Raw genomic sequence first — 12,566 nt, 5'->3', positions numbered from 1 at the left:
TGTACAACTTTTGCTTTTCCCCTTCTATACAAATTATTAAATCTCATGATTATGAAAGTATACTGGCCAGTTTGTAACAAATTTCTTCTGCCTTTAAAGGTTTACATTTTCTCTAGTGAAATGTAATCTATTCTTTAATATCACACAAAATTTAATCTATAATTTCACCAGTATGTAAGTGGCCTAAATTCATTTGTGAATCAGAAACCATCAAGATTCTTTGCTTGTTTTCTCCCTCCTGGCCTGACTGTAGGGGAAAAAAAAATATTACTCATTTCTTAATGAAAATGAAAATTTAAGGTTTGCTTTTTCCAACTAAAGTAAGCATCCTGATCCATTTATTTGTGTATACTTGTTGTCTACAGTGGTGCCTGACATACAGTGAGTGAATAGTACCAATAACAACATGAAAGATCCTTCCATGGGAAAGATGCAGTGACTGTGATCCAGGGTGGTCTTATCTTTAAAGCCCTCAGGAATTCCCCACAGGCACTATAAAGCCATAAGAGATGGGCCTCATGTTCCAAGGTACGTTCACCCACAAACTTGCAGAGGGAAAACTGAAAACTCTGTTTAAATGAGAGAATCACCCCTTCTTTTCTTTTGTCTTCTATGCTTTTATTGCGGGTGACAAGTGTTACTCTATTTTAAAAGTCTGAACCACAATGAGCAGAGGAGGGAAGGAACAAATCATTCCGGATACCTATTTCACTTTTACTTTTTCACACTGGCATAAAAAACAAATTAAAGAAAAGCAGGGAGGTCAGAACAGAGGAAGGGGGATGGAACAAGGGAAAGGAAGGAGGGAAGAGAGGGGCAGTGAAGAGAGAAAGAGAGGGGGATGGGAAAGGGAGGAGGTGTGAGAGAAGGGAAGCAAAAACTGTGAACTCTGTTGGTTACTTTCCATTTGCTAATTCAAGGAAGGCCACTTTCCATCCTCCTCCATCCTTCTCTCTGCCCTAGGAGGTGGACTTACATGATGTTAGTAAGAGCACCCCTCTTCTCTGGCTTTTGTTTGGGTTTGGCCAGTGGTGAGGCTGGGCACGTGAGGAGGCTGGAAGAGGTGAGTGGGTGAGATCAGAGTATTTATTCGCCTAGATCTTTTCTGAAGGTTTGCCTGAGGCTAGGTTGTGTCTCTTGTCTATAGGTCATCTTTCTTTCTTTTTTTTTTTTTTTTTTGCGGTACGCGGGCCTCTCACTGTTGTGGCCTCTCCCGTTGCGGAGCACAGGCTCCGGACGCACAGGCTCAGCGGCCATGGCTCACGGGCCCAGCCGCTCCGCGGCATGTGGGATCTTCCCGGACCGGGGCACGAACCCGTGTCCCCTGCATCGGCAGGTGGACTCTCAACCACTGAGCCACCAGGGAAGCTCCATCTTTCCTCTCAAGGATACCGTGTTACCAGTTTTCTGTCATTCCATTGATCTGGCAACCAGAGGCCTGGGGTTGGGAACAGCTCCATCCCTATTACTAGCTCTGGGTTCCTCTCAATCCCTTGCAGTTCACCTCTGCTCCCACAAATGCCACTGTAAACAAACCCTCTTCAAAGGTTCCATCTGTTTGTTTTTGGGACTCAGGTACTGAGGGAGTAAATGAGCAAAGGGATGAATTCTGTGGAAGATGCTTTGGGGAGAAGGGAGAGAAAATAGGGACAAATAACTCTGTGGACAGCGCATACAAATTCTCTCTCAGAAGCTTATGATGTGAATAGTTAAAAGTGTTTGAGTTTTGTGGTAACCTGTTCAACTATCATTTATGTTTAATGAATAGCATAAATAGTTGGAGGTATAAGTAAAAGAGTGGAGAGAAGTGAAGAGAGACTAGGTAAGTGGGTGTGGGATATAAAGGTCATCATGATCTATTCACAGTGTAGCCAGTGTTGTGGCTAAATGTGACATGTTGATAAAGGTAGACCCAGCTAAATACCAGCTCCAGCACTGACCTGGCAATAGTTACATAAGCCAATTCACAGGGTTCAAAAACCTCCTGTTATACTTTTGACAATTCTATAAATTTATAAGTAATCAAGCTAAGGTATTATTAAAAATTCCAACTCTCTAAGTTGTATAATCTTAATATAATTATAATACAACATAATTTTACAGGTGTTACAGGATTACACAGAAATGCTCCAAAAGAATGGAACATACTTGCTATAAAACAAAAACATTCCATCCCTAAATCAAATGGGCAAGAGCTGTCTGCTCTTTGCAAGGAATTGTGCCTTTTGTCACAAGATTAGCAGGTCTGCAGAGGAAAGAAAATAATTAAGCATCATTATCAGTTAAAGTCACCAGTAATTTCTGCAATGAAATAGGCCAAACATATTCAGGAATTATCATGAAAACATTCACTTTCTAAGTGAATTATTACTGAATTAATATTAACCGCCAGGCTTAGTACATAGGGAATATTTTTTAAAAGTCACTAATGTAAGGAGATATGCCACTGATCTTTTAATCTGATCACATCCAGGAAGAGTTACTTGCCCTGGGGTCTGAGCTACATTGTAATAAAAATCAAAGGACATAAAAACTGTGGCAGGAACAGTACTGAAATTGGAGAAGCATCATTATGAATAGCAATAAGTATGGAGATGCACATGTAAGAGGGTAACTGGAGTCAATATAACCACTGTTCTTCCATGATTTAGGGTAAATAGATGGTTATGGCTCATCTGCTAAACAATCTACTGGGTAGATATTTATGGATTATTGAACAGTATATTATTGAGGATAAGCCTGGTTATAAACAAATAGAGAAAAGAGCAAATGGCACAGAGAGGCTTTTAGTAAGGCCATCATTTGTAATACTTCTCAGGAAAAATCTCTTTCAGAAATTCCTCAGCATAGCTAATGTAACATAGAAGGACTCTCCATTTTAAGAGTGCATAAATCCGCACAAATTGCTATAATAAGGATTCATCCCATAGCCCTTTTGGCATAAATGCACATCTGGTCTCTGTTTGCAATGAAATCAATTCAAAGCCCCACAGTGCATTAATAATAAAAATGTTCAACATATTGCAACCAAATAAGCCCTGCAAATTTGAGTCTTCAAGATTCTGTCACATGTGTGTATACTTTTAACACTGATAAATGATTAGGTTACAGAACATTTATCAAATGGATTAAGATTCCAAAGGTAGACTTTTTTTTTGTAATTATTATTTCCACAGGAAAATCCATATGTATATATGCTAGAAGCTTTTGCTTGCTTGATTTATAATACCTCTTGGACTTTTATATCTGTAGTTCACAATACCATAAAAATTTTATTAATAATAAAACTGCCTGGCTTAGAGGAAGTACATGGATTTCCTCTTTAAGAACAACAAAATTCTAGAATTAGCTCATAGCATATTAGGCTTGTCATTAAATCTTAAAATAAAATGGAGAATTTTTTCCACATTAATTAAAAAAATTATTGACTATTTTGTTTACAGCAGTTATAGTCAACAACAGAGGATCTAGATCTGGCAAAGTCTTCCTTGTCAGTGACATGATTTACCTTCTGTGTTATATGGCTGACCCAAGGAGAAGAGCAGTTGCTAAGGTCTGGTCCTTGGGGATCCCAGATTCCATCAGGAGCCAGGCATAGATAAGTTGATACTCCTAAAATAATGAGAGAAATAGGTCTGTTTCAAATGTTCAAACCATCTTTCTTATAATGACTTTATATCCATAATATGTTCAAATATGAGCAAAGGTAAGACTATGATCATTAAACTGAGGTAATGTCTATTAAAACACCATGTACAGTGCCTAGCAAGCAATTGGCATTAGAGAAACATAACACAACAAACACTCAATGTTTTTAAAGCATTTGCTGACAACTACACCAGGTACAGGGAATAACTTCATGAATTAGATGAATGTAGTACCTGACTCCATGGGGCTTACTGTTTGAGTTTTCAGAGGCAAGGTAGCTGTTGAGTCTTAAAGGAATCAGTTTGCAGGTTTTTCAGGAAAACAAGGTGGGTAAGGGCATTCCAGGCAAAGGAAAAATATGCTGTCCTTGGGAATCATCAAGTGTTTTGAATTGAGGTCTAGTGGGTAGGGGAGTTGTATTTAATGGAGTTGGAAAGGCTGGCAGAGCCAGATCATAAACGCCCTTGTCTGTCATCTGTAGGTGCTGGAAAATCAATGAAGACCATTACGCAGAGGAGACAAATGGGCTGATTTAGGCTGTAGAAAGATAACTGTGGCAGCAGCATGGAGGATGAATTTCAGGGAGTGATATGGAAGTTGTGAGGAAGCTATTGCAATAATTCAGGTGAGAAAAAAATGTGTGGGCCTTGGACAGGGGCATAGCAGAGGGGGCAGAGAAAGGGTAAAAAGAAGACTGCAGAGTAAGCACAGTCACCTGGGAGGGAGGGCTTCAGAAGGTTTCCTGTAAATCTCTTTCTCAATTTTCACAGAACAAGAACAACATATTTCTGTAGTGCTTTGCAGTTTGCAAACTGCTTTCAAATAAAGTATTTCACTAACCTCTACAACAAACATCTGAAGAAAGGGGGGCTGTTATTATTTCTCTTTTAGAGATAAAGGAACTGAGGTACAGAACTAAGGAGACAGCGCTAAGAGAAAAGTTCAAAATGTTTTCTGATTCCAATACCACAGAAAACTCTGGAACTAAATATTGTGCCCCTTCATAAAGGGAAGGAAGATCTCAGAATATTTTTAAACACTTTGATGAAAACAAATTAAATGTGCACTTTTATGTATCTTCTTATCTTCCCACCACTTCATATACCATGGAATTCAGAAGGACATTTCCACATTGAAACTTTGTTAAGACAAACCTATTGAAGTAACCAAATCAATAACACCCAAAATCACAGCCCCTAACAATGCTGGTCTAGTGACATCTATTATGCATTTGTTTTATTTACACATTTTATGCAATAATGCAAATTTTATGCAGGGTGTCAAGTATTAGTTTTATGAAGATCAATATCTGTAACAATAAGAAATCAAACTATTTCTGGCTTAAAATTGTAAATAATAATATGGTTACCATTTGGTGATATTATGAATCACATCAGCGAAAAGAAAAACGTGGGGGGACAAAGCGCTATCAAGTTCTTGACTACCTCCTAGAGAAAACAATGCAGGATTGATCTCTCTAGTGGATGCTGTGTAAGAGGAGGCTGGCTCCTGCCAGCATCATCCCTGACAATGTCAAGAGGCTCCAACTATTAAAGGACAGCTATGATGACTGGTAATAAAGGATAGTCAAATCTTCTCTTTTGTTAAATGTTAGGCAGTTTCAATGATCATCTAATACAGAAGTCCTTGATCTAGTTTTCTGCAATAAACATTTGACAATTGGTGACAAGCATGAGAACTAGCTCCCACCAATCCAGTGATTCACTCTGGGTTGTTGCATAGGTGAGCTGGCCCTTTGGAGTAGCTGGGACATCCATAGCTTAATTGTAACTTGACCCCACAGCATGGGTGAAAACTATTGATCTCACAGGTATTCCCACCAAATTCTCACCTGTGACTTCTTCAGGTTGCATTCTCAAACTCTGAAAATACTTGGCTATAAATTGTAATTTGGCTGAGTCCAGAATTTAATCAAATGTTAAGTAACAAAACTACGTTGTGACCAAAAAAAAAAAGAAAAAAAACTAGGAAAGCAAGCCAAAGTAACAATACACTTTTAGCTCAGCTTTGTAGGACAGACTTACCTATAGTTCCTTCAGGGCACGGCTGCTTTGCCATCTGTCCTTGACGGGTCTTAAACCACATGATTTCTCGAGCTTCCACAGCCTCACAGCTCTCTTCCAGAGCTGGGATTTGGGATGATCCTGACAGAAGGTGTGTGGTAATGTCATCAAGTACCTCAACTGCTGGAGACGGGGTGCTGGTATTCCGGTTTCTTCTTCCTGACACCGATGGGGTGGTACTCCTGCCTGGGCTCCAAGTTGTGGTCCGAAGGGTGGTACTGGTGGTGGTGCTTCCCGTGCCAAGAGGTCCTGCGGTAGAGATATCTGAAATAAAATTCAGAAGAAAACGCCTACATTGCTTGTTCACAGTAGGACCTAAAAACGTCCTAATACTTCAGAAGTCATTTTTATTTGACAATTCATGGAGCCTTAAACATGGGAAAAATAAGCCAATATCAAAATATCAGAGTGCTACTTGAATATCAAGACAGTCATTTGACTAATGCTAAATGTAGGCTTGTTTCTAGTTTTTCTCAACTTCAATTACAGAAAACAAAGTTACAGCACAATTCAACTCTTCAGTAAGCTTTAAGAAGCTTACTGGCCTTTTGGACAATTAGGGGATTAAAACATTTACAGCCCTCTCCTTAGAATCTTCAAATTCGGTATAGGAAGGGAGAGAGCTATATACAATATTTTTTCCACATTAACTATAACATGAATTTCTAAAGATGTAGCAAAAAAAAAAAAAAATCCGAAATTAAAGTGCTCACAAGCTAAAAGGTAAAGAGCAATTCTGAGTATAATATCCTTAACACGATTTCGAGTAGCGTGATTTACGCTGATGCTCTTAAAACAGACCCATTGTATCAAAACTTTCAAACTTCACATTAGTAACTTCCAATTAGTGTTCATAAATTATTTTCTAACTAGATTTTTAAAGTGGCATTTTCCAAGTTCCAGATAAAAGTGGTTAGGTTCCTTGATTAGATATTAACAGGTTATTAAATCTATAATGTATACAAAGCAATGTCTTAATGATACTATAGAAATAATCACTGCAGAGAATTATCTTTCTGGTAAAGTATATTCAGATTCCCATCATAGGAATGCAAGCGTGTACCAGGCCTCCACATACATATACTGCTTTCCTAACTGTAAGATTAGAAACTACTCTTTTTTTTTTGCGGTACGCGGGCCTCTCTCTGTTGTGGCCTCTCCCGTTGTGGAGCACAGGCTCTGGACACGCAGGCTCAGCGGCCATGGCTCATGGTCCCAGCCGCTCCGTGGCATGTGGGATCCTACCGGACTGGGGCACGAAACCTCGTCCCCTGCATCGGCAGGCGGACTCTCAACCACTGCGGCACCAGGGAGGCCCAGAAACTACTCTTAATCTCACTCACTGGCAATAAACAGTGGGGGAACTGGCTCTGGTCAGATTCAAAGTAGCACAGGTTTAAGAAACTGAAGGGAGAACTGTGATGAGCCTCCTGTTGTTTGTCATTCATGGTCTGCTTTACCATGTCATCAAGTAGACTCTGCTGCCCCAGAAGAGATGCCAAATCCATCACAGTGTATTTGGTGCATAAAATAGAATAGAGATTGCAGGGGGAGGGTCTATGAATTTTTCAAACACTTATTTATTTATTTTTTTAAAATCTATTGGGAGTATAATTGCTTTACAATGGTGTGTTAGTTTCTGCTTTATAACAAAGTGAATCAGCTATACATATACATATATCCCCATATCTCCTCCCTCTTGCATCTCCCTCCCACCCTCCCTATCCCACCCCTCTAGGTGGTCAGAAAGCACCGAGCTGATCTCCCTGTGCTATTGTGGCTGCTTCCTACTAGCTATCTATTTTACATTTGGTAGTGTATTTATGTCCATGCCACTCTCTCACGTGGTCTCAGCTTCCCCTTGCCATGTCCTCAAGTCCATTCTCTATGTCTGTGTCTTTATTCCTGTCCTGCCTCTATGTTCATCAGAACCATTTTAAACACTTATTTAATAACTGAAATTGTAGCATTTCTGAAATGATATTATTTGCTATTTTGTCTTCTTGCTTGTTCTTCTGTTTCCTCTCCCCTTCTTCCTCCATTTTCTCTTTCATTCCCTCTCCACATGAATGGTAATGTTCATAACTACATTTACTCAAAGTTCATACAAGAAACCAGAGTATCCTTCTTTCCCCTTTTTTTTTTCTGTATACACCATATCCCCCAAATTGCCAAGTCTGGCAGATTCCATCTCATTTAAAAAATTTCTTGGAGACCTTCAAGATGGGGGTGGAGTAAGATGTGGAGATCACCTTCCTCCCCACAAATACATCAGAAATACATCTACATCTGGAACAACTCCTACAGAACACCTACTGAATGCTGACAGAAGACCTCAGACTTCCCAAAAGGCAAGAAACTCCCCACGTACCTGGGTAGGGCAAAAGAAAAAAGGAAAAACAGAGACAAAAGAATAGGGACAGGACCTGACCTCTGGGAGGGAGCTGTGAAGGAGGAAAGGTTTCCACACACTAGGAAGCCCCTTCACTGGCAGGGCGGCGGGGAAACGCTGGAGCCACAAAGAAATGTGCAGCTACAGGGGTGCAGAGGGCAAAGTGGAGAGATTCCTATACAGAGGATCGGTGCTGACCAGTACTCACCAGCATGAGAGGCTTGTGTGCTCACCCTCCCAGACGGGTGGGTGCTGGGAGCTGAGGCTCAGGCTTCAGAGGTTAGATCCCAGGGAGAGGACTGGGGTTGGTTGCGTGAACACAGCCTGAAGGGGGCTAGTGCACCACAGCTAGCCGGGAGGGAGTCAGGAAAATGTCTGGAACTGCCTAAGAGGCAAGAGACCATTGTTTTGGGGTGCGGGAGGAGAGGGGATTCAGAGCACCGCATAAATGAGCTCCAGAGACAGGCACGAGCCGCGGCTGTCAGCGCGGACCCAGAGATGGGAATAAAAGGCTAAGGCTGTTGCTGCATCTGCCAAGAAGCCTGTGTGCAGTCACAGGTCACTATCCACACCTCTCCTCTGGGAGCCTGTGCAGCCTGCCACTGCCAGGGTCCTGTGATCCAGGGTCCCGTGATCCACGGACAACTTCCCTGGGAGGACACACGGTGCGCCACAGGCTGTCGCAATATCACGCCAGCCTCTGTCACCAGAGGCTGGCCCCGCATCCTGGACCCCTCTCTCCCCCTGGCCTGAGTGAGCCAGAGCCTCCTAATCAGCTGCTCCTTTAATGCCGTCCTGTCTGAGCGAAGAACAGATGCCCTCAAGTGACCTACATGCAAAGGCAGGGACAAATTTAAAGCTGAACCCCAGGAGCTGTGCGAACAAAGAAGAGAAAGGGATATTTCTCCCAGCAGCCTCAGGAGCAGTGGATTAAATCTCCACAATCAACTTGATGCACTCCGCATCACTGGAATAGCTGAATAGACAATGAATCATCCCAAAATTGAGGTGGTGGACTTCCGGAGCAAATGTAGACATGGGATTTGCTTTTTGCATCTAATTTGTTTCAGGTCTTATGTTTACCTTAGTTTAGTATTTAGAGCTTATTATCATGGTAGATTTGTTTATTGATTTGGCTGCTCTCTTCCTTCTATATATATATACATTTATTTTCCTTTTTCTCTTTCTTGTGAGTGCGTATGTGTATGCTTCTTTGTGTGATTTTGTCTGTATAGCTTTGCTTTTAACATTTGTCCTAGGGTTCTGTGTGTCAGTTTTTTTTTTTTATTTTTAGTATTGTTTTTAGTGCTTATTATCATTGGTGGATTTGTTTTCTGGTTTCAATGCTCTCTTCTTTCTTTCTTATTTTTTTATTACAGTAATTTGTTTATGTTTAATAATTAAAAAAAATTAATTTTAATAACTTTCTTTTCTTTCTTTCTCTCTCTCCCTCCCTCTCTCTCTCTCTGTCTCTCTCTCTCCCCTCCCCTCCTTTTTCTTCTCATCCATGTGGCTGACAGGGTCTCCATGCTCCAGTCAGGTTTAAGGCCTGTGCCTCTGAGGTGAGTTGAAAAGAGACCTCCCGGCTCCACGTGATATCAAACAACAAAAGCTCTCCCAGAGATCTCCATCTTAACACTAAGACCTGGCTCCACTCAATGACCAGCAAACTCCACTGCTGGACACCCTATGCCAAACAATTAGCAACACAGGAACACAACCCTACCCATTAGCAGAGAGGCTGCCTAAAATATAAAAAGGTCACAGACATGCCAAAACACACCACAGGACATGGTCCTGCCCACAAGAAAGACAAGATCCAGCCCCATCCACCAGAACACAGGCCCCAGTCCCCTCCACAAGGAAGCCTAGATAACCCACTGAACCAAACTTAGCCACTGGGGGCAGACACCAAAAACAACAGGAAATATGAACCTCCAGCCTGCAAAAAGGAGACCCCAAACATAGTAAGTTAAGCAAAAAGAGAAGACAGAGAAATATGCAGCAGAAGACGGAGCAAGGTAAAAACCCACTAGAACAAACACATGAAGAGGAAATAGGCAGTCTACCTGAAATAGAATTCAGACTAATGATAGTAAAGATATCCAAAGTCTTGGACATACAATGGAGAAAATGTAAGAAAAATTTAACAAGGACCTAGAAGAATTAAAGAGCAAACAAACAATGAAGAATAACACAATAAATGAAATTAAAAATTATCTAGAGGGAATCAATAGCAGAATAACTGAGGCAGAAGAACAGATAAGTGACCTCAAAGATAAAATAGTGGAAATAACAACCACAGAGCAGAATAAAGAAAAAAGAATGGAAAGAATTGAGGACAGTCTCAGAGACATCTCGGACAACATTAAATGCACCAACATTCGAATTATAGGGGTCCCAGAAGAAGAAGAGAAAAAGAAAGGGATTGAGAAAATATTTGAAGAGATTATAGTTGAAAACTCCCTAATATGGGAAAGGAAATAGTCAATCAAGTCCAGGAAGCATAAAGAGTCCCATACAGGATAAATCCAAGGAGAAACATGCCAAGACACATATTAATCAAACTATCAAAATTTAAATACAAAGAAAAAATATTGAAAGCAGCAAGGGAAAAGCAACAAATAACACAAAAGGGAATCCCCATCAGGATAACAGCTGATCTTTCTGCAGAAATTCTACAAGCCAGAAGGGAGTGGCAGAACATATTTAAAGTGATGAAAGGGAAAAAACTATAAACAAGATTACTGTACCCCGCAAAGATCTCATAGAGATTTGATAGAGAAATTAAAATCTTTACAGACAAGCAAAAGCTAAGAAAATTCAGCACCACCAAACCAGCTTCAAAACAAATGCTAAACGACCTTCTCTAGGAAGGAAACACAAGAGAAGGGAAAGACCTACAATAACAAACCCAAAACAATTAAGAAAATGGTAATAGGAAACATATATATAGATAATTACCTTAAATGTAAATGGAATAATTGCTCCAACCAAAAGACATAGACTAGCTGAATGGATACAAGAACAAGACCCATATATGTGCTGTCTACAAGAGACCCACTTCACACCTAGGGACATATACTGACTGAAAGTGGGGATGGAAAAAGATATTCCATGCAAATGGAAATCAAAAGAAAGCTGGAGTAGCAATGCTCATATCAGAAAAAATAGACTTTATGATAAAGACTACTAAAAGACACAAAGAAGGACACTATATAATGATCAAGGGACAAATCCAAGAAGAAGATATAACAATTGTAAATATTTATGCACCCAACACAGGAGCACCTGAATACATAAGGCAAATGCTAAAAGCCATAAAAGTGGAAATTGACAGTAACACAATCATAGTAGGGGACATTAACACCAACTTTCACCAATGGAAAGATCATACAAAATGAAAATAAATAAGGAAACACAAGCTTTAAATGAAACATTAAACAAGATGGACTTCATTAACATTTAGAGGACATTACATCCAAAAGCAACAGGATACACTTTCTTCTCAAGTGCTCATGGAATATTCTCCAGGATAGATCATACTTGGATCACAAAACAAGCATTGGTAAATTTAAGAAAATTGAAAATGTATCACGTAACTTTTCCAACCACAACGCTATGAGACTAGATATCAATTACATGAAAAAATCTGTAAAAAATACAAACACATGGATGCTAAACAGTACACTACTAAATAAAGAAGAGATCACTGAAGAAATCAAAGAGGAAATCAAAAAATACCTAGAAAAAAATGACAATGAAAACACAATGACCAAAAATGTATGGGATGCAGCAAAATAATGCACAGAAATCTTGTGCACTCCTATACACTAATGATGAAAAGTCTGAAAGAGAAATTAAGGAAACACTCTCATTTACCATTGCAATAAAAAGAATAAAATACCTAGCAATAAACTTACCTAAGGAGACAATAGACCTGTATGTAGAAATCTATAAGACATTGATGAAAGAAATTAAAGATGATACAATTAGATGGAGAGATATACCATGTTCTTGGATTGGAAGAATCAACATTGTGAAAATGACTCTACTACCCAAAGCAATCTACAGATTCAATGAAATCCCTATCAAACTACCACTGGCATTTTTCACAGAACTAGAACAAAAAATTGCACAATTTGTATGGAAACACAAAAGAGCCCAAATAGCCAAAGCAATCTTGAGAAAGAAAAACGGAGCTGGAGGAATTAGGCTCCCTGACTTCAGACTATACTACAAAGCTACAGTAATCAAGACAGTATGGTACTGGTACAAAAACAGAATATAGATCAATGGAACAGGATAGAAAGCCCAGAGATAAACCCACGCACATATGGTAACCTTATCTTTGATAAAGGAGGCAGGAATGCACAGTGGAGAAAGGACAGCCTCTTCAATAAGTGGTGCTGGGAAAACTGGACAGGTACATGTAAAATAAT

At 39.9% G+C, this 12,566-nt stretch overlaps 1 protein-coding gene across 33 annotated transcripts in view; it reads right to left on the bottom strand.

Annotated features, from left to right (window-relative positions):
• The window catches only part of ADGRL3 (adhesion G protein-coupled receptor L3), a gene marked incomplete at both ends in the record, with an annotated part of 582,832 nt that overhangs the window by 166,651 nt on the left and 403,615 nt on the right, over positions 1 to 12,566 (bottom strand). For 23 of the 33 annotated variants that reach the window (XM_079704517.1, XM_079704528.1, XM_079704539.1 and 20 more), the window contains 2 exons: positions 3,509 to 3,612; positions 5,694 to 5,996. In XM_079704517.1, coding sequence (XP_079560643.1) covers positions 3,509 to 3,612; positions 5,694 to 5,996 — 407 coding nt within the window. The remainder of the gene's footprint in view (positions 1 to 3,508; positions 3,613 to 5,693; positions 5,997 to 12,566) is intronic. The other 10 variants (XM_079704548.1, XM_079704518.1, XM_079704520.1 and 7 more) reach the window with 1 other exon arrangement.

Source organism: Hyperoodon ampullatus, assembly GCF_949752795.1.
Source record: "Hyperoodon ampullatus genome assembly, chromosome: 1".
NCBI lineage: Eukaryota > Metazoa > Chordata > Mammalia > Artiodactyla > Ziphiidae > Hyperoodon > Hyperoodon ampullatus.
This window is presented reverse-complemented; position numbering and strand designations above follow the sequence as displayed.